The following is a 21,482-nucleotide window of genomic DNA, read 5'->3' as shown; positions in this document are numbered from 1 at the left end:
AGTTTATATCTCTTTCTTTTTTTCAGCTCCCTCACTTTCTGAGAAGCACCCCCTTTAACAACAGTGCTGGAAAAGAGGTTGCCTTTGACTATAATGGGGAATTAGTAGCTGGATTTGATATTATCAACTGGGTGACATTCACAAACCAGTCCTTCCTTAGAGCAAAAGTTGGGAGGATAGATCCTCAGGCACACTCAGAGAATCTGTTCACCATTTCTGATGATGCCATCATATGGCCCAGCAGGTTCAACCAGGTAGGACCTATTTGCATTTAAACATATATTTAATTCCCTTCCCAATATCATGAGTGGTTCAGTCTTTAGAAAGTGAAATTTGTTGGCCCTGCCTGCTTCGATCAAATTTGGGATCCTTTGGGAGGTAATGTATGATGTTTAGAATGAATGAACAAATGAACCTCCATTTCCAATTCAAGATTTGATTTCACATTTGAGGCATCTATCTTCACAGGAATACCATGTGCAATTGTATAAGCTTAGCAACCACCAAACCAAAAGGTCAATCAGAAAACAAATGTAAAAGTAGCCTTCATCGTCTGCTGTGCTCCAGACGGCTTGGTCTACAACTCCTGTGAAGTCCTAGGCAACAAGATTGCACTGGTGCTCTGAGTGAGTTGCAGTTCAAAAAGTCTGGTGTGCAACAGGTTGGCAAATGCAATTGTAAAGCATAAGGCCATAGTAAAGGAAACCAATTACAAATGGGTAGAAACATTGAAAAATGGCCCAATGTTGAGGTGCTGAAATAAAAGAGGGGGAAACTATATTTATTCTCATATTTTGACATTTTTTGTGTATGATAAACATTATATTCTTTCATTTGTTGACAGGCACACCCTATTTCAGTGTGTAATGACAATTGCCTTCCTGGTTATCACAAGACAAAGAAGGAAGGGAAACCATTTTGCTGTTATGATTGTCATCCCTGTCCAGAGGGGAAGGTTGCAAACCAGAAGGGTAAGAAATGCTGTGTAAACATTATATTCGGCATTTATATGTCATGGTGCATAGACAAGTTACCATAACATTTCAAATTATTCATGCTTCTGGTGATGACCGAATAAATGGCACGTATTGTTAAAAAGGATGTGTTCCATTATGAGTTGTATGAGTAGGTATCATTGCTGAAAGCAAGGACCATTTGCCTTTTGAGAAATCTTAAGGCTCACAGGCCAGTGGTGGGCATGGCTAGAAGTAATTGTGGGGTGGAGCAAGTGTATGAAGAAAAGTTATTGTAGCACATCCAGACAAATTAAGGCATGATAACTCTGACTATGTGAAAGCTACTGCTGACACAGGAATGGAGTTATTACTGCTCTGAATCTATTATGATCGCATGAAAGCTTAACTGCATGAAAATAATGGAGCATTATATTTCAGCTTTTGGGTCAAACTATGTACAGCTGAGCATTGATTACTGATATTGTCTATCTATCATCTATCTATCTATCTATCTATCTATCTATCTATCATCTATCTATCTATCATCTATCTATCTATCTATCTGGAATTTCATATGTATTTCTTCCAGATATGGATAGCTGCTTTCAGTGTCCAGAGAGCCATTATCCAAATATTAACAGGGATTTCTGCCTCCACAAAGCTATAACCTTCTTGTCTTATGAAGATTCTTTGGGAATAGGTTTGGCCATTGCTGCTCTCTCCCTTTCTTTCATTACAGCTCTGGTGCTGGGAACCTTTATGAAACACCACAACACGCCCATTGTCAAAGCCAATAACCAGAGCCTTTCCTACACTCTCCTCGTCTCCCTCCTGCTTTCTTTCCTTTGTGCTTTTTTATTCATTGGTCGACCCAATGCAGTGACGTGCCTCCTTCGACAAACCGTTTTTGGTATCATCTTCTCAGTGGCTGTTTCTTGCATGTTGGCCAAAACTATCACCGTGATTCTAGCTTTCATGGCCACCAAGCCAGGATCCAAAATGAGGAAATGGATGGGGTGGAAAGTGGCTGCCTCTATTGTTATTTCGTGCTTCCTTATTCAAGTCACTCTTTGCACTGGTTGGCTGGCAACCTCTCCACCATTCCCAGAACTGGACATGCATTCAGCTATCAGTGAGACCATTGTACAATGTAATGAAGGGTCAGATGTAATGTTTTATTGTGTATTGGGCTTCATGGGTTTCTTGGCTACTGTCAGTTTCACTGTGGCTTTCCTAGCCAGGAAGTTACCAGACAGTTTTAATGAAGCCAAATTTATCACCTTCAGCATGTTATTGTTTTGCAGTGTTTGGTTATCCTTCTTCCCTACCCACCTGAGCACCAAAGGTAAATACATGGCGGCTGTTGAGATCTTCTCCATCTTGGCTTCCAGTGCAGGATTACTGGGTTGTATCTTTTTCCCAAAATGCTACATTATTTTGCTGAGGCCTGATTTGAACAATAAGGCACATCTAATAAAGAGAATGATTTGACCATCTTTTGCTTTGGCCTGTGCTTGAGCTTACTTTCCATTATTATTGTTTGAGTTTCTCTTTCTGCAGGGGTGGTAATAAGTATTAGTAATTCTGTGGCAGATCTCCTCAGCACATTTTAGGTGTTCATTGGAGAGAAGAAAATGGTCAGTTGTCATATTTTCATAATGATAATGACAATATTATATTTATGATGGTGATTCAGATTGTGTTGATTTGGAGCTGTCTGCAAATGCCTCAGGCAAAGCAAGAATCCCACCAAACTGGCAGAATTTGGTTTCTGTTTCAGCCTGTGGCTGAATCCTGTGCACAGCCCTGTCAGTCTACACCTTGGGTAAAACATTATGCCATTTCAACACGAGGGCATTTCCAACCTCCCATATCTTTTCTGGTATTTTACCTTGCATCTTTGTTTTCTGGCATTGTTTATGAGTCATTGCAAGCCTTTGTGTCTCTTACTATTCCATTGCAGTGAATCAGTGAAACTTTCTATGGACACACAGTAAACATATTTTGTTCTGCTTTGTTCCATACAGTATCTAACTCTAAGCATGCAGTTCTCTCCCCTGTGATTATTCCAAATTAACCATTATTGATTTGACTTCGTCCTCATGTCCCAAAGGAGTTACGGTTGCCAGCTGTAAAAAAATATGAAGCAAGATAGAAGAATGTCATTAACACACCCTGGTGTATTCAGAACCTGGTCTTAGTGAAGTCAGGACTCCATTATTCTGATAACCGATACTTTACCCCAACTTCAAACCATAGCATAAAACACTGATTTTGTGGTTATTAGTGAGGACTATGCTCAGGGGCACTCGAAGGACAATGGGGGAACAGGTGAAGGATTGCCATTGTACAAGATGCTGACATTTGTGTTGTTGGGATTACTGTTCCTCCCTCAAACAGTAAGCAGGATACCTGCTGTTAAATGCGCAACGAGTGAGCCTATTCCTATTCTTCACAAGTATTTTCAGTCAGGGGAGCTCACTATTGCTGGCATAATTTCTCAGATCTACATCCTTTATGATCCAATCACATTTGAAAGACATCCCTATCAGGAGCTGATTGATGATTTCATGTAAGGAACTGAGTCTGTTAGCCTTCCCATGCCTTTTTCAAAGTAATATTTTAGACTAGTGTGGTATGGCATTGACTGCAGTAGAGTGGAGGTTTACTTAAACAAATTCATTTATGCGTTGGAGCTTTAAACTACTTAATGAAAAGTTCTGTAATACTGTACATAATAAAAATCAGCATAACTAAATAATATTGTGAGGGCCAGATGCAAGAGCTGTTGTGACCTTGCTATCTCTGAATAAGCAGAAAGAATATGTTTTGTAAGCATATAAAACAGTGCAATGAAGATGTCTGCCTAATATTAAAAGGCAGCACATTCTAAAGTACAGTTGCTATCACATGGAAGATAAACTCCTACTCAGAAATGCGGAACAAATATTATATGACATTTGTAAATTTGCAGGTTACTACCAATGCATCCTTCTTTGTTCAATAAGGTTTCCAAACTCTGCTTATGCTACATGTCATTGTAATAATAATAATAATAATAATAATAATAATAATAATAATAATGTAGTAGTTGAGGTAGATGTAGCACCATTATCAAAGAAACAGGCAGTACACCTAGCACCCCACACATATAGATGCATATATCTACCTGATATTGACACACAATCTTGTGTGAGCAGAACGAGAATATCCACAGCCAAACACTGTGTGCTCATTAATGAAACTCACCCACTTCTCAGAGAAAGTGCCATGTCAGTTGTGAACACATCCCTGTTTGTCACTCAACCCAAAATCAGCTGCATCTGTTTTCTATATAATAAGTAAGAACCATATCTATGCCAGTACTCCTGTGAGTTAGTGAGTAGTAATTGTATTGAACATATGGGTCAATATGCTTCCAAACTAGTGGCTCTGGGCCAGTGTTATTTCCATTGAGCTGAGGCCTACAATCTTTCTTAATGCAATTATGCTTAGCAAACGTATGTTGAATAGAAATGCAGCTACTATTTTTTTTCCTGAAATTGCCGCACTCTTGCATTTCATGTGATCCTCGTTTCAGGCTACTGTCACAGAACTACCAGCATGTTTTGGCCTTGGCATTTGCAGTGAAGGAGATCAACGAGAACCCCCAAATCTTACCCAACATCACTCTTGGCTTTGACATCTATAATCATTACTTTAATCCACAATTCACAAGTCAGGCAGCATTAAAAGTTCTCTCCACACATGACAAATTCATCCCTAACTACAAATGTGATGTCGAGAACAATCTGGTAACTGTCATTGGGGGACCCAATTCCAACATCATTGGACATATTGCAACCATACTGGGCATCTACAAGTTTCCACAAGTAAGGCATGTACATGGGGATTATTTTAAGGTGAAGGTGTGATTGAAATTAAGAAAGACACTTTGCATGCTGCTTAAACATCAAATTCTGAGTGAGGAATCTCAATTTGGCAATTTGATTTCTTTCTCATATGTATAGCCTCTGATACAAAATGTGAAATCACCTCAGAACACATGGTAAATAGCCTAGTTGGCTGGATTCTAAAAACTTCCAACAGTAACATAATAGAACAATATGATAGATTGTGATTCCACAAAATGCAAAGGATGAATGCAATTCAAGTTTACACAGAGTAGATTCATCATAATTAATGAAAGTCACTAATGTAGATTTATTTATTTCTATGGAACTGCCCTGAGTAAAACATAACTGCATACAACTCTAGTTACTTATTTACAAATGAAATGTCAGAACAACAGGCTTGGAGTGAGGATGGCAGAAGAGAGAAATAAATTCTACCTGACAGAAACTCCTGGGAGCCAGACTGATATCCTTTGGATCTGCATGCAGTTGCCCCACCTAATAAGTCACAGGACTGCAGTTTACAGGATCTACTTTGTCAGTGACTTCTCTCAGTCTATGGAATGAATCTGTCCACCATGACTGTCTAGTGAATCAGTCTGTGGTCATTAGTGCTTTGAGCAAAAAGAGTATTGATCAGCTTCACTGTGTTCCTGTACCTCTCACAGTCATGAGTTACATTCATTTCAGGGATAGATTGAGATAATTAGAGAAAGGAAGGTTTGCATACTATATTTGTCCATTAAATAGATCCCATACATGGCCTCTGGGCACAATCTTCGTCTCCTTTTAAGTCACCCACACCCGTCCGGCAGCATATCAGTCTCCCAACCTAGGCTGTGGGTTTTTCGGAGCATCAAAGGTCAATACTCTTATTGCTAGAGTGGATTTTTATAGCTAAGATTTACAACTTGGCTATAACCAAGCAACATGTAATCATCTCAGTCGGTGAGCTGCCGACAAAAGACACTCAGTCTGCCATGATATCCTCTCCAGAACTATGACTTGCCCTCCAGTTGTGGCTTCCTTCCTCCACTTTGATCCCCAAGGATAACTCTTGGTTCCTTTTTCCTGCCCTGACTCAATCTTATTGACTCCGACCTGCCATGTCTCTAGCCTTTCCTCCTGTATCTCTATTTTAGTTCTCTATTCATACAACCAGCCTCAATGCTTCATGATAGCTTATGAAACCTTCCTGAGGAATACTTCAGTCAGTAGAGCAGGAAACTCTTAATCTCGGGGTTGTGGGTTCAAGCCCCACATTGGGCAACATATTCCTGCATTACAGAGGGTTGGGCTAGATGCTCCTCGTTGTCCCTTCCAACTATAAAATTCTAGGGTTCTTTGATTCTATGAATATATACTGAAGACAGAAATAAATCTTTGGGAACTGACCTGATGCTTTCAAGATAGGACAGTGGTACCTCGGGTTAAGAACTTTATTTGTTCTGGAGGTCCGTTCGTAACCTGAAACTGTTCTTAACCTGAGGTACCACTTTAGCTAATGGGGCCTCCCGCTGCTGCCATGCCGCGGCATGATTTCTGTTCTCATCCTGAAGCAAAGTTCTTAACCCGAGGTACTATTTCTGCGGAGTCTGTAACCTGAAGCGTCTCTAACACGAGATACCACTGTACCAGATTTTGATAATACACATACACAGAAGGGCTGTGGCTCAGTCACAGAGCATCTTTCTTGCATGTGGAAGATCCCAGGTTCAGTCCCCCAGCTTCTCCCTGTAGGGCAGTGAGAGACCTTTGTCCATAGCCCTACACATCTGCTGCCACTCATTGTAGATAAAGCTAAGTGAAATGGACCAATGGTATGGCTCAACAGAAGGCAGCTTCCTATGTTCCTAAATAACACCACTTCCTACCTGCTCCCTTTTTTATTTCTTTAGCTGATATATGCCTCTGCTTCAGAGACAAATAACAATGCTGAACATGCTTTCTTCCACTGGATGTTCCCAAATGGGGCCCATCAATACAGGGGGATCCTCCAGTTATTGTTGCATTTCAGGTGGACATGGATTGGGGTGCTTTATCTTGATGTGGACAGTTCTAAGATATTTGTACAGAAGGTGCTTTCCACATTTGCCGATAATGGTATTTGCTTTGATTTCATCAAAACCATACCAGATATAGGATTTTCTAATCAACTCCATGAAATGGCAGAGAGGGCATGTGAGATTATAAATATTACCATGGAAAGCACAGTCAATACCGTGATCTTCCATGGTGACTTTCAGGCAATGTTAAACTTAAGAATCCTGCTCAGGTTCTCACAATTTGGGGATGTACCAGTGAAGATGAAGGTCTGGATTATGACAGCAGATGTGGATTTCACATCAATTCCCGTTCAAAGAAGCTGGGACATTCATTTCATCCATGGATCTGTAACCCTTGCAGTCTCCTCAAAGGAGGTGGCAGGATTCCAAGAATTTCTGCAAATGAGGAATCCAACACTGGAAAAAGAGGATGGTTTCCTGTGGGACTTCTGGCAAAAGGTATTTGATTGCTCGCTCCCTAGCTCTGATGAAGACAAGAGGGATGGAAATATCTGCACTGGGGAAGAGAAACTGGAGTCTCTTCCTGGATCTGTTTTTGAAATGAGCATGACTGCCCACAGCTACAGCATCTACAATGCCATCTATGCTGTGGCACATGCTTTGCATGCCATGTATTCTTCCATATCAAAGTGCAGGGCAGTGTTGAATGGAGACAGATGGAAGGACCAGAATAAGAAGTCATGGCAGGTAATCCTATTCAGTGTGATCCAATAACCTGAGATTTCAACTTGCATGATATTTCCCTCCTCGGAACAGGGACATGCAAACATATCTCAAATGACAACAATTTGCATCTAAATATGTATGTTTGCATCTCTTACTTTTCTTTGCAGATCCCCCACTTTCTGAGAAGCACCCCATTTAACAACAGTGCTGGAGATGAGGTTTCATTTGACCTTAATGGGGAATTAGTAGCTGGATTTGATATTATCAACTGGGTGACATTCACAAACCAGTCCTTCCTTAGAGCAAAGGTTGGGAGGATAGATCCTCAGGCACACTCAGAGAATCTGTTCACCATTTCTGAAGATGCCATCATATGGCCCAGCAGGTTCAATCAGGTAGGACATGTGTACTTAAACACATAATTAAATGCCTGTGCAATATTCAAAAAATGTTTCAGTCTTCAGATACGAAAATAGGTCTGTTTTGTGTATAGTGCTTCCTGCTTTCTATCACATGGGCTCGTTTGGAAGGAAGGGGGAAATATTGATTAAATAAATAATTAAGCAAATCATCCCTAATTTCCATCTACAGATTCAATTTGGTATCTAAGGCACCTGTTTTTTTCCAGAAACACCATGGAAACAGGTACATATTTAGAAACCACCAATGTCAAAGGACAAATCTGAAAACAAAATTGTACAGCAGCCTTCACCAATTGATACCTTCTCATGATGGTGCAGATGAAACAATGAGAATTGACATCTAAAGTATCTGGAGGCCACCGGGTTGGTGAAGGTTGCTGTAAAGCATAATGTTATAATGCTGAGTAAGAAAAAACATAACCAATTAAAGATAAGTCAAAAGATTGGAAAAAATGGTTCATTTTTCATGTTCTGAAATTAATTTAAAAAAATCAGTATCCTCAGTTTCATATATTTTGCCTTTGATAAACGTCATCTTAATTTATTGGCAGACACACCCTCTTTCAGTGTGTAATGACAATTGCCTTCCCGGTTGTCACAAGACAAAGAAGGAAGGGGAACCATTTTGCTGTTATGATTGTCATCCCTGTCCAGAGGGGAAGATTGCAAACCAGAAGGGTAAGAAATGCTATTATATCCATCGTTTATACTTCAAGGTGTGTGGACATTTTTTGCTCAGCACCAGCAGTTCCATGCTATGTACAACTTAGCCTTTATTTACTCAGATGCTATATACAGTGGTACCTCGGGTTAAGTACTTAATTCGTTCCAGATGTCCGTTCTTAACCTGAAACTGTTCTTAACCTGAAGCACCACTTTAGCTAATGGGGCTTCCTGTTGCCGCCGCGCCGCTGGAGCACGATTTCTGTTCTCATCCTGAAGCAAAGTTCTTAACCTGAAGCACTATTTCTGGGTTAGCGGAGTCTGTAACCTGAAGTGTATGTAACCTGAAGCGTATGTAACCTGAGGTACCACTGTACAGGAATTGTGGGTGTGGGTGAGTGTACACATAAGTACATATATATTCAGGAATTTCACATTAATTTCTTCCAGATATGGATAGCTGCTTTCAGTGTCCAGAAGGCCATTATCCAAATATTAACAGGGATTTCTGCCTCCACAAAGCTATAACCTTCTTGTCTTATGAAGATTCCTTGGGAATAGGTTTGGCCATTGCTGCTCTCTCCCTTTCTTTCATTACAGCTCTGGTGCTGGGAACCTTTATGAAACACCACAAGACGCCCATTGTCAAAGCTAATAACCAGAGCCTTTCCTACACTCTCCTCATCTCCCTCCTGCTTTCTTTCCTTTGTGCTTTTTTATTCATTGGTCGACCCAATGCAGTGACGTGCCTCCTCCGACAAACCGTTTTTGGTATCATCTTCTCAGTGGCTGTTTCTTGCATGTTGGCCAAAACTATCACCGTGATTCTAGCTTTCATGGCCACCAAGCCAGGATCCAAAATGAGGAAATGGATGGGGTGGAAAGTGGCTGCCTCTATTGTTATTTTGTGCTTCCTTATTCAAGTCACTCTTTGCACTGGTTGGCTGGCAACCTCTCCACCGTTCCCAGAACTGGACATGCATTCAGCTATCAGTGAGACCATTGTACAATGTAATGAAGGGTCAGATGTAATGTTTTATTGTGTATTGGGCTTCATGGGTTTCTTGGCTACTGTCAGTTTCACTGTGGCTTTCCTAGCCAGGAAGTTACCAGACACTTTCCAGGAAACTAAGTCAATCACCTTCAGCATGTTATTGTTTTGCAGTGTTTGGTTATCCTTCTTCCCTACCCACCTGAGCACCAAAGGCAAATACATGGTGGCTGTTGAGATCTTCTCCATCTTGGCTTCCAGTGCAGGATTACTGGGTTGTGTCTTTTTCCCCAAATGCTACATTATTTTGCTGAGGCCTGATTTGAACAAAAAGACACATCTAATAAAAGGAATATGTTAAAAAAACAACAACCTGTTGTCTTCTGTGATTGAAAGCTACTGTATGTTATTTTAGCTTTTATAAGATTTCTCATACTGTAGGGGTAGCTACACCATGAAGCAGATCCCCGTATTCAGAAATTTGAGGGATAACTTTGGGCGGGGGAGAGAAAGACAGGGATTTCAGTTATGAAGTTTAAATGGTAGGGTATCCCCTTCAAACAGCATATTGTGCCATCTTCTGTAGGGTCCCCTTTTCATTTTAAGGGCCACAGTGCCTTTTGGGTAACCTTCAAGAGGATACTAGAACTGGTTGAGGGGACGCGGGTGGCGCTGTGGGTAAAAGCCTCAGCGCCTTGGGCTTGCCGATCGAAAGGTCGGTGGTTCGAATCCCCGCGGCGGGGTGCGCTCCCGCTGCTCGGTCCCAGCGCCTGCCAACCTAGCAGTTCGAAAGCACCCCCGGGTGCAAGTAGATAAATAGGGACCGCTTACCAGCGGGAAGGTAAACGGCGTTCCGTGTGCTGCGCTGGCTCGCCAGATGCAGCTTTGTCACGCTGGCCACGTGACCCGGAAGTGTCTCCGGACAGCGCTGGCCCCTGGCCTCTTGAGTGAGATGGGCGCACAACCCTAGAGTCTGTCAAGACTGGCCCGTACGGGCAGGGGTACCTTTACCTTTAGAACTGGTTGAAGTAATGAATGTAAAATGGAATGGCTGTGTATTTCTCAATAGCTTGTGATCCAGGTGTATGTGAATGCATTGGAGTTCTTTTCAGAACTCTCAGCAGATCTGGCAACCTTCCAGGGCTGATATAAGACCAGAGGAGAAAGTGGGCAGAGCTATAAGTAACCCCCCCCCCTTTTTTAACAACAGACTAGTTTTCTACACACGCTCACGCACACATTTCTCTATTTTCTGCATGCAGGCAAGCAAGAAGCACTTTTAAAAATAAAGGACAAATTCCATCGCTTCAAAAATACTCAAGGAAGGTGACAAACAGGGGCACCTGAGGACTGTGGCCTTAGGTCCTGAGGACCTGATAGAGGTCACATTGCCACATTCAGCCCTTTGTCCTTATGTTTTCAACCCCTTAACTTTGAATGTGAAGAGTGTGGGGAAACCATTCAAGTCACACCTCTTCCGGCCTTCTCACATTTATCATGAAGGTCTGAAGATGTCTTATAAACAATAACAATAACAATAACAATAACAATAACAATAACAATAACAATAACAATAACAATAACAATAACAATAACAATAACAATAACAATAACAATAACAATAATTTATTATTTATTCCCTTCCCATCTGGCTGGGTTTCCCCAGCCACTCTGGGCAGCTTCTAACAAAGTTTTAAAATACAGTATTTTCATTTGAATACACCAAGAAACTCTCTGTACTGAAGGACCCTGCCTTATAGGAGTTTTTGACTGTGGAGTGGTTTTCAATGAAGTCCACCAAACATACTTAAATTTCTATTACGACCTTCTGTCTCAATGCCCAAGGGTCTGAAGGCTGTCTGTGTGCTCAAGGATATTTGAGGTAGAGTGGCATGCACCCGCTGAACCTCAGTTTCAAACCTTCACATGCTCAGACCAAAACCTGAATAGGGATATATAGAGAAGTCACACCAAGATGGAGCACAGTTGGAGTGTTGCATCACAAAATCCAGACAATTCAGACAACTTGCATTCACTGTCCAGCTGATCATTTCCCAAACAAGCTTAAGAATTTCTGCATTCCAAAATATGTAACCTTCTTGTCCTATAAAGAAGCATTGGGACCATTTTGGCTATTGTTGCTCTTTCTTGTTCTTTGGTCACAGCATTAGTGCTCTAGATCTTCATTAAACACAAGGACACACCCATAGTCAAAGCCAACAACCGGACACTCACTTACACCCTCCTCATATCACTCCTGCTCTCATTTCTGTGTGCTTTGCTATTCATTGGCCACCCTCACAAAGTGATCTGTCTCTTTTGACAGACTGCATTTGGCATCGTCTTCTCAGTGGCTGTTTCATCTATGTTGGCCAAAACCACAATTGTAGTTCTGGCTTTCATGGCTACCAAGCCCGGACCCAGGATAAGGAGCTAGGTGGGGAAACGACTGGCAACCTCTATAGTTCTTTCCTGTTTTCTTATTCAAGCCGCTATTTGTACCATACAGATGGCAACCTCTCCCCCATTCCTAGATTTTGATACACATTCCATGGCTGAAGAAGTCATAGTGGAATGTAATGAAGGGTCAGTCACCATGTTCTACTGCGTCTTGGGCTTCATGTGTTTCCTGGTCATTGATAGCTTCACTGTGGCCTTCCTGGCCAGAAAGTTACCTGACAGTTTCAATGAAGCCAAATTTATCACATTCAGCATGTTGGTAGTGTGTGGCTGCTGTTTATCCCAACCTACCTGAACTGCATGTCTTCTAATTCTAAAACTAGGCCCGAATCTTAGAAATAAACCCAAAATTGTTTATTTTACACCCATAATAAAAACTTTAAAAATAAAAATGGCATAGCTCTCATATCATTATGGATTAATTTAATGGTTGTGATCATATACACAACTATTCAGCAGTAAGTCCCACTGAGTTCAATTGTGCTTTCTTTTGGGTAAGTGAAAATAGAATAGCAGTCTATGTGTGCTTAAATTTGGCTGGATCATGCCCATGTTTACTTCACAGTTCTGCTACACCTGATGCCTTACTGAACACAATACTTTGGGGAGTATGATTTCTCACTCTGCATAATTATCCAATGCCATAATTATTCGCTCACTGCAGCCACAGTCCAAATGACATTGGAGGTTTTCTTTTTAAAATCCTATTATAATAGCCCCTGAACTGGACAGACAAAGGCTGAGGTACACACAGTGCTGTGTTACCCTTTGTGCAGACTACTTTCCCCTATATATCAAGACAGAAGCCAACAGATCAGTTGAGCATCAGATTGTAAAGCCATTGATACCAGGATGTGGTAAACAGATAGTCACTAGAAGATAATGATCAAGATAGGGACAGTGAATTCTTTATCAAGGGACAGCAGTTTTGCCTTCTGGATGACAGGGTACTTTCAGTCCTTGCGACTCATGGTTTTGTTGCTATTGCCTCAAACTGATTGCAAGTTGGCTCCTGTTGTGTGCACCATGAATGACCCCCTCCAGGTGCGATATCAATATTTTCAGCCAGGGGACCTCATCATCGGTGGGATCACTTCCCAGCTCTTCTCCTTTGCTGAGGGCGCAGACTTCAACACACACCCCACACCAAAGTATGATGTTGAACCTGTGTAAGAAAATCATATATTTGTCTCTAAATTATATACCTGGAGGTTATATACAATCACTGTGCATATAACTGGTAACAAAGGGTAGATTATATAAATAAATGATAGAAACCATGGTTTATATAGAAAATATGCCCCTCACGTTTGTCCATGAGAGAGAATGGTGTTCATGTTTTTGAAGGAAAACACACTTGCAGTTTCCTTGTTCCAACAATTTCTATACAACAATTTGAGGAAGGGTTGTGGCTCCATGGTAGGGCATCTGCTTTGGATGGTGAAGTTTCCAGGTTCCATCCATGGAATCTCTAGGTACAGCCGGTGGAAAATCCCAGTCTAAAACCTGGAGAGCTGCTGCCATTCACTTTTGACAATACTGATCTCAATGGAGCACTGCTCTAGCTTAGTATACGGCAGCAATCTATGTTCCTGTGTACATATCAGTACCTCCAGGATTTATAGTATCCTCAAATTTCATCTTTGGTTTCCCACTCTGTGACCTTGAATGCTCTTTTCTCTCTTTTTATCTGAGCTGTCAGACAGTATCTGAGCACTCAGTAAGGGTGTTCATAGCAGAAGGTGAACATATGTGTTGCATGCAAAGGTCCCAGGTTCAATCCCTAACATCTCCACATAGGTCAGGGAATGATTCCTGCCTGAAACACAGGCAGCTATGGATCTCTCCAGTGGGAAAGAAGTTGAAAATATATTCAGAAGAACAGGAACAGGATTCCCTGATAATACTACAATACAAGCAAGCTGTTGGCATTGTCTTAGATGAAGGCAGATAACAGTGAAACACCTCAAAATATCAAAACCATGTTTTCCTTTTAATTTCCTTATGATCCCCAGCAATAATAAATATGGGTTGCTGCGGCACTTTATATAATATATTGCAAGAGACACTGAAGCAGACGTTCCTACAGAAGCAGCAGTGTGTGAGGAAGTAGTTCATCATGTAGACCATCACTTCTTACACATTACCTGTCTTTTACATTAGTGCAATGCTGAAAAAATATCAACATGCCCTGTCCTTTGTATTTGCTGTGAAAGAGATCAATGAGAACCACAAGATCTTACCCAACATCACCTTGGGGTTCCATGTTTATGACAGCCACTTTGATGCACAGGTAACTTACCAGAACACTTTGAATCTTCTATTTAATCAGAAGAGAACTGTTCTCAACTTCAACTGCGACATGAAGAAGAACCCTGTTGCTGTCATTGGGGGACTTGATTCAGAAACATCCCTCCACATAGCCACTATCTTAGGGCTTTACAAGATACCACAGGTAAGAGACATCAACTTCACCTGTTTCCCATTTACCAGACTCAATGACTCTGCTGTGCTCATCATTCTTATGAGAAAATTGTCCTATACTATCCATTGTTTACATGAAGGAGAATTCGCACATAGGAAGGGCCATAGTTCAGTGATCGAGCAGCTGCTTTGCACGCAGAAGTTTCCAGGTTCAATCCCTGGCAACTCCAAGCAGGGCTGGAAGTGCTGCCTCCCTGAAATTCTGGACAGCCACTGCCAGCTACTACAGTCAATACTGAATAAATGGACCAGTGGTCTGAGACTCACTAGGAGGCTCACCAGATTGCCAGTTTTCCTATGGACATACCTACCTAAAAATTAATGTGAATAGTAGCATCCATTTCCTCAACATATGTTGAAATATTTGATGTAAATTATGCAGGGAACATCTGATAAATGAAGATGGGGGGAAGAAGGGAATTGGCTATACATCTTGTGACTAGTGCAGCTTTGGCCATATATATGGTCATGGTGTCAGATTTCTTTCCATCACATGAGTGCTTCAGTCATTTTACAATAAATTCTACCAGATCCATTGTAGGATACAGCATTCGGTAAGCCAGGGCAAGGCAGACTTCAAGCTTGAGAGTAAGGATGAAGTAAATTCAATCCAATTTCCTTTTGAAGATGAATCCATTAACAATATGTTAAATGAAACTTATTTTCACTTATACAAATTGTGCAATGCAGTTTCTCAGCCGAGCAGTGTGTACAAAATTGCATATGAAGTCCTTGCAGAAATACATTAATATCTTAATGTGAATTTTTCCTAATAGGCATATTACTGTATACAATTTTGCCTAAAATCCACATTTTTTGCAAGCAGATTTCACTAGTATATCCCACTTTTGCATGTAGTTTTTCTCCAAATTGTTATGCACTCTTTCTCCCAATATGTGCTTCCTTTTGATGGGAGAACTGCATTGGAAAAAAACAGAGTTGTGTTTTGTCAGAGAGCTGCATTTCAGGAATAATTCCTGAAATAATAATTCAGGAATGATTAACCAATAATTCAGAACAAAGAATGGTATGGCATTGTGGTTAGTGCGTTGGGAGTGAAGACCAGGAGATCCAGATTTGAGTCATACATAGAATTCACGAGGTTATCTTCAACAATCACTGCCCCCCAGTCTGTTCCAATTCACTGGAGTCTTGTAGGGTTAAAATGTGAAATAAGCCCACAAATATATCCTTGGGTTGTTGTTTTTTTAATGAGAAAAACTGAATTAATATTGTCAGTAAGCAAAGGTTTGACTATATACATTTATTACAGGAAAACCTATTTTTCTTGCTTAGGTTACCTACTGTATATATACTCCAGTTGTGAATGATGTAACCTATCACTTCTCCTTGTACCGCATGGTCCCCAATGAAGAACATCAGTACAGTGGAATGGTCAAGCTGCTGCTATACTTTCAATGGAAGTGGGTCGGGATCATGGCCATGGGTGATGACAAAGGAGAAAAGTTTGTGCAGACGATGAAGCAAAGATTTTCTCAGAATGGTATCTGTACAGGCTTCACCGAGAGAATGCCAATCCAGAGCAACATTTTAGGTGTTATTAACTTTTATGACATTTTTATGAATATGGCAACATTGCTAAGCAAGGCAAGTGTCAATGTAGCTATTGTAAGTGCTGACACTCATATGATATTAGATCTGCAGGTGGTTCTCAATCTGGGTGTTACTAATATGATGCCTATTAACAAGGTGTGGATAATGACAGCCCACTGGGATTTTTCCGTTCATCCGTTATTCAAGAAACTGGACATTCAGATTTTCCATGGCGCCTTGTCCTTTGCAGCTCACTCCAGTGAGGTGCAAGGGTTCCAACATTTCCTTCAGGTCCATAGTTCCCACTCTGATGGAGATGGCTTTATCAAAGTCTTCTGGGAGCAAGCGTTCAGCTGCTTATTTCCAGATACTGGCATGGGTGAGGAGAGTAGCGGGAGTTGCAGTGGTAGGGAAAAGTTAGAGAGCCTTCCTGGACCTTTTTTTGAAATAAGTATGACCAGCCAAAGCTACAGCATCTATAATACTGTCTATGCTGTGGCACATGCATTGCATGCCCTGTATTCATCCGGAAAGAGACATGGAGAAATGGTGGATGGAAAGCATCTGAAGACTTCTAAGCTGCAACATTTTAAGGTAATTTCTTACACAGAAAAAGTAGAATCATTGGGGATGGGTGGGAAGTTACCGTGTTCATCCATGCTGCCCCTTTTTGTGTTTACTTATTTGTTTATATACTACCTAAAGTGGGATATACTAGGGCACACATCAGGTAAAATGTCACATGAATACATAAGAGCAGCACTGTAGGATCAGATGAAGTATCTATCGAATCATGTTCCATCATGTTCTCAAAGATGCCCATAGGATGAAGACTCAGAATGACATTGATCTGATCCACCAGGGCCAATCTTTCGTATCTTTGCCATTTTCAATAATGGTTGAAATACTGTGATGATATGTTAAAAAAAGGTAAAGGAACCCTGGACTGTTAAATCCAGTCAAAGGTGAATATGCAGTGTGGCGCTTCAGTTCCTGCAAACCTAGCAGTTCAAAAGCATACCAGCGTGAGTAAATAAATAGGTACCACTGTGGCAGGAAGGTAAACAGCATTTCCGTGAACTCCGGCACTTGTCACGGTGTCCCATCGCATCAGAAGCGGTTTAGTCATGTTGGCCACATGACCCGGAAAGTTGTCTGCGGACAAACGCCAGCTCCCTCGGCCTGAAGCAAGATGAGCGCCACACCCCACAGTCGCCTTTGACTGGACTTAATTGTCCAGGGGTCCTTTACCTTTTTTACCTACTTAGAGGGAAATAACTAATAGCTTCAGAAGCCAGATAAGTTTTACAAAAGGGGTGGAAAGAGACAATACTAATTTAAACTTCTTTCATTCTAGCTTTACCCTTTTCTGAGGAGTATCTCATTTAACAACACTGCTGGGGATAAGGTCTCCTTTGATGAGAAAGGTGAACTGATAGCTGGATTTGATATTATCAATTGGGTTACTTTCCAAAATAAATCCTTCCTAAAAGTGAAAGTAGGGAGGATGGATCCTCAGTCACCGCTGGACAGAGAGTTCTCCATTAATAAGGCTATAATTACATGGCACAGCGGATTCCAAAAGGTAGGACCAGAATGGTGCTTCTAAGACATAAAGCTTAATAACTTTCCCTGCATGTCATTGTTGGCTCCAGTCTGTAGCATTGGATTTTACGTTTAGGGTTGTGTGCTAGAAATTGACCAAATCCTTCCCTACTTGACTCAGAACAGACCTCATATTTCTGACTCTATTCAGGGCATCCACATCGTCTCCTGGCACTGCCCCCCCCTTTCAGCCCACATACTTCCTGAAATCAAACTTGCTATGGTACAGGAGATAAACTTTCATTAGAGACTGATATGGGTAGCAAAAGGGCCCACTTTTAGAGTTACGTATTTACAGTTTTAAGGGAAACAATATAGAACTTCCATTTTGAAAATAGTCCATCTGGTTAAATAGAAAGATACCATTTAATTTTAACCTTTTGTTTTGTTTTGTTTTAGTGGTGAACACACAGTTTTTTGTAGCATTCTACAAAACTCAGATGACTGAAGGCAAAGAAAGCAAACTTAGAATAATAGCAATTGATTAGTTTAAAGGGCGATCAAACAATGTTAGGGGTCAATAAGGGGAAACAAGGTCAGTTCAGAGTAAGGGCAAAGATTCTTAAATGACTCAAAGTGTGAGTTCCTTTTAAAAAATATTTCATACACACCCACACCCACACACCCACCCAAACACCCAAAAAAGACTGCCAACAGGAAGGGGGAACTTTTAACTGTGCTGTAACCCTACCCTCTTCAAATGAGCTGTAGTCTGATCAGCATGCATAATCCTCTCAGTGATATATGATGCTCTTTGTTGACACCAGCAATTTCTTGACCATAGGAGGGGTTTTTTAAAAAAACAAATGCTGTATCTTCTTTTTCTGTGAATAGGCTGTGCCCCTTGCATTGTGCAATGCCCCTTGCCACCCAGGTTCCAGCAGAAAAAAGAAGGAGGGAGAACCATTTTGTTGCTATGATTGTGCTCTATGTCCAGAAGGGAAGATTTCGGACAAGAGAGGTTGTACACATTATTCTGTAAAGCATATTAAGAGCAATCATATATACTGACATTAGAGGGGCTGTATCATTGTTTCAGCAAGATAGATAGCACCCAAGAAATGTCTCAAGCTCCATGGGTAACTGGGTGAAAGAAATAAACACGATACTTCTACAAGAATTATAATTATGCTAAAGAGCACATGACGTTTCCTCCAATTCCTTGGAGAGTAGTCTTTCTTTTAAGGAAAAACCTACAAAAACCTAGAATTATAAGTGGCCCAACTTAAATTCTGGGGTGTGTAAGATGCTTTTGCGCTTGTGCAATCCTCAGTTGAACAGAAACACAGCAGAACTAAATGGTGATGTGCAGGGATATGCATAATCTCTAATAAAGAAGTGTCCTTAGTGGACTTCAGTATTGCCTATCTCTGAGACACTGAAATACATTTCTATTTTATTTTATTAAAACAAGACATGGATGATTGTTTCCACTGTCCAGAAGATCAATATCCTAACAAAGAGAGAAACCAGTGTCTTCCCAAGGACCTAAACTTCCTGTCTTATGATGAACCTGTGGGCATCAGTTTGACTGCATTGGCTCTGGCTTTTTCTATAGTCACTGCTTTTGTCCTTGGACTCTTCATCAAGCACTGGAAGACACCAATTGTCAAAGCCAACAACCGGAACCTCACCTACACCCTGCTCATCTCCCTCCTGCTCTGCTTCCTCTGCTCCTTGCTATTCATTGGCCAGCCTCAGATCCCAACCTGCTATTTACGACAAACTGCTTTTGGTATCATCTTCTCAGTGGCTGTTTCTTCTGTCTTGGCAAAAACCCTCACTGTTGTTTTGGCTTTCATGGCAACTAAACCAGGATCCAAGATGAGGAAGTGGTTGGGGAAAAGATTTTCAACCTCTATTATTCTCTGTTGCTCATTTATCCAAGCAAGTATTTGCATGCTATGGCTGGGTACTGAGCCTCCATTCCCAGATCTTGACATGCACTCTCTGCCTGAGTATATCATAGTCGAATGCAATGAGGGTTCACCCAATATGTTCTACTATATTCTTGGTTACATGGGATTTCTGGCTCTTGTTAGCTTTGTTGTCGCTTTCTTTGCTCGGAAGCTTCCGGACACTTTTAATGAAGCCAAATTTATCACTTTTAGCATGTTGGTGTTTTGCAGTGTGTGGCTTTCATTTGTTCCAACTTATTTAAGCACCAAAGGGAAGTATATGGTGGCTGTGGAGATCTTCTCTATCTTGGCCTCCAGTGCTGGAATACTTGGTTGCATTTTCTCCCCTAAATGTTACATAATTATACTGAGGCCAGACCTGAACAGTAAAGAGCAGCTAAAAAAGAGAAATAATTAAAAACATTACAACTGAGATAATAATATTCAGGAGTAACCACAACTGTTTCTAATATGTTTTACCCCCATTTATATATACAGACTAAATATCTCAAATGTGCCCCATGATATTCTGAAACATGATGTTTACTTTGAATCAGATGTGGCATATTTAGGGAGACATCTCATGTCCCAATGAACTCCATTAAATAAAGTTCTTGTAGTTTGGTTGAATTATTTAATCAATGATAAATGTTTAGTTTTCTATTTCGTGTTCAATCCTAAATATGTTTTACTCTGTACCCTTGTTTCAGGGCTGAAATTTTTACAAACTTACAGTGGGTCAATTTTAGCTCTATGCCATATGTATTCCCCCTTCTCTAGGTACCTTTGAAAGCAGAGGTTGGATGGCCACAAATAACATGTGAAAGAAGAAAGGGGCAACATAGCAGACACACACAGATACACACACTGTGAAGTATAGTGGACAGATTAAAAGGGAAAGTCGTGTTCACATTGTCACTCCAAAAGGTCAAAATAAAGCCCAGCTCCCGATAACTTTGTTTTCTTGATTATTATTTATTGCATTCTCTCTTATGTAAGTTTTATCATTGAGATAGTTTGACAGCTTTTTCTTACCTAATTGTTATAGTAAGAGGGTCTTTATTTTTCCATTTTTGGGTATTGCTCTGTTTTGTTTTCATTAGCCATGTTTTAATCAGCTGCAAATCAGTATTAATGACTTCAGAATAAAGGAGAGTTATTGTAGGATTTCTTGGAAGATTGTAGCCTGTGCTTGTTTATATAATTAATTAGTACTTCTGTCCAGAAAAGTATTTCTTTTTCACAACTCCAAAAGATATGTATTAAATCTGTGCTAATTCTGTAGCTATTCATGTTTTGGCCATAAACTTTACTAATTCTGTGTGAAATTTAGTATCATTGGAAAATTGCCTTAAGATAATTCTCATTCAGGTTTACATTAATATATGTTTTTGGAATATTTTAAATGCCAGTGTCCATTCTGCTTTGAGGATTGTTAACCCAATATTTGCTAAGTCCCATTCCTATTTCCTTTTATATAAAGGATAGAGAGATTGTTTGGTATATATTTAGAGTATTAAGTATATCTTTGTTATTATTTTGGTTTTATTATTTTGCTCAAGGAGAATTTCAAATGAGGTTATTTGACACGGTAACCCCCCAAAATTCTCATTCTTACATTTAAAGCCCATAAAATCTTGGACCAAGCTATTGAAATATTGCCTTGCCATATACAACTCTAACTGATCATGAAGTTCATTGATAGAGGCTCTGCTCCAATTTCCGTCATCAAATAAATTAAATGTAAAATGGATGGCTGGCTACTAGATATTTTGGCGGTGGCTTCTCAGTTCTAGAACAACCTTTCAGAGGGCCTTGTCAGAT

General features: G+C 40.5%; 2 protein-coding genes across 2 annotated transcripts; both read left to right on the top strand.

Moving 5' to 3' along the window:
• The first annotated feature begins 209 nt into the window (after positions 1–209).
• LOC114583401 (vomeronasal type-2 receptor 26-like) lies at positions 210–2,447 on the top strand. Its single transcript, XM_028704725.2, has 3 exons — positions 210–254; positions 845–971; positions 1,546–2,447. The coding sequence occupies exon 3, from the start codon at positions 1,548–1,550 to the stop codon at positions 2,445–2,447; it is 900 nt and encodes a 299-aa protein (XP_028560558.2). The 5' UTR covers positions 210–254; positions 845–971; positions 1,546–1,547.
• A 10,696-nt stretch (positions 2,448–13,143) lies between these two features.
• On the top strand, positions 13,144–20,076 carry LOC114583403 (vomeronasal type-2 receptor 26-like). Its single transcript, XM_077918055.1, has 7 exons — positions 13,144–13,286; positions 14,281–14,572; positions 15,898–16,704; positions 17,086–17,103; positions 17,513–17,740; positions 18,595–18,721; positions 19,175–20,076. Exons 1-7 carry the CDS (start codon positions 13,144–13,146, stop codon positions 20,074–20,076), a joined length of 2,517 nt encoding a protein of 838 aa, XP_077774181.1.
• Positions 20,077–21,482: the final 1,406 nt, after the last annotated feature.

The sequence above is a fragment of the Podarcis muralis genome, chromosome 13 (genome assembly GCF_964188315.1).
Source record: "Podarcis muralis chromosome 13, rPodMur119.hap1.1, whole genome shotgun sequence".
NCBI lineage: Eukaryota > Metazoa > Chordata > Lepidosauria > Squamata > Lacertidae > Podarcis > Podarcis muralis.
The sequence above is the reverse complement of the archived record's forward strand: the minus strand, read 5'-3'. Positions and strand labels throughout refer to the sequence as shown.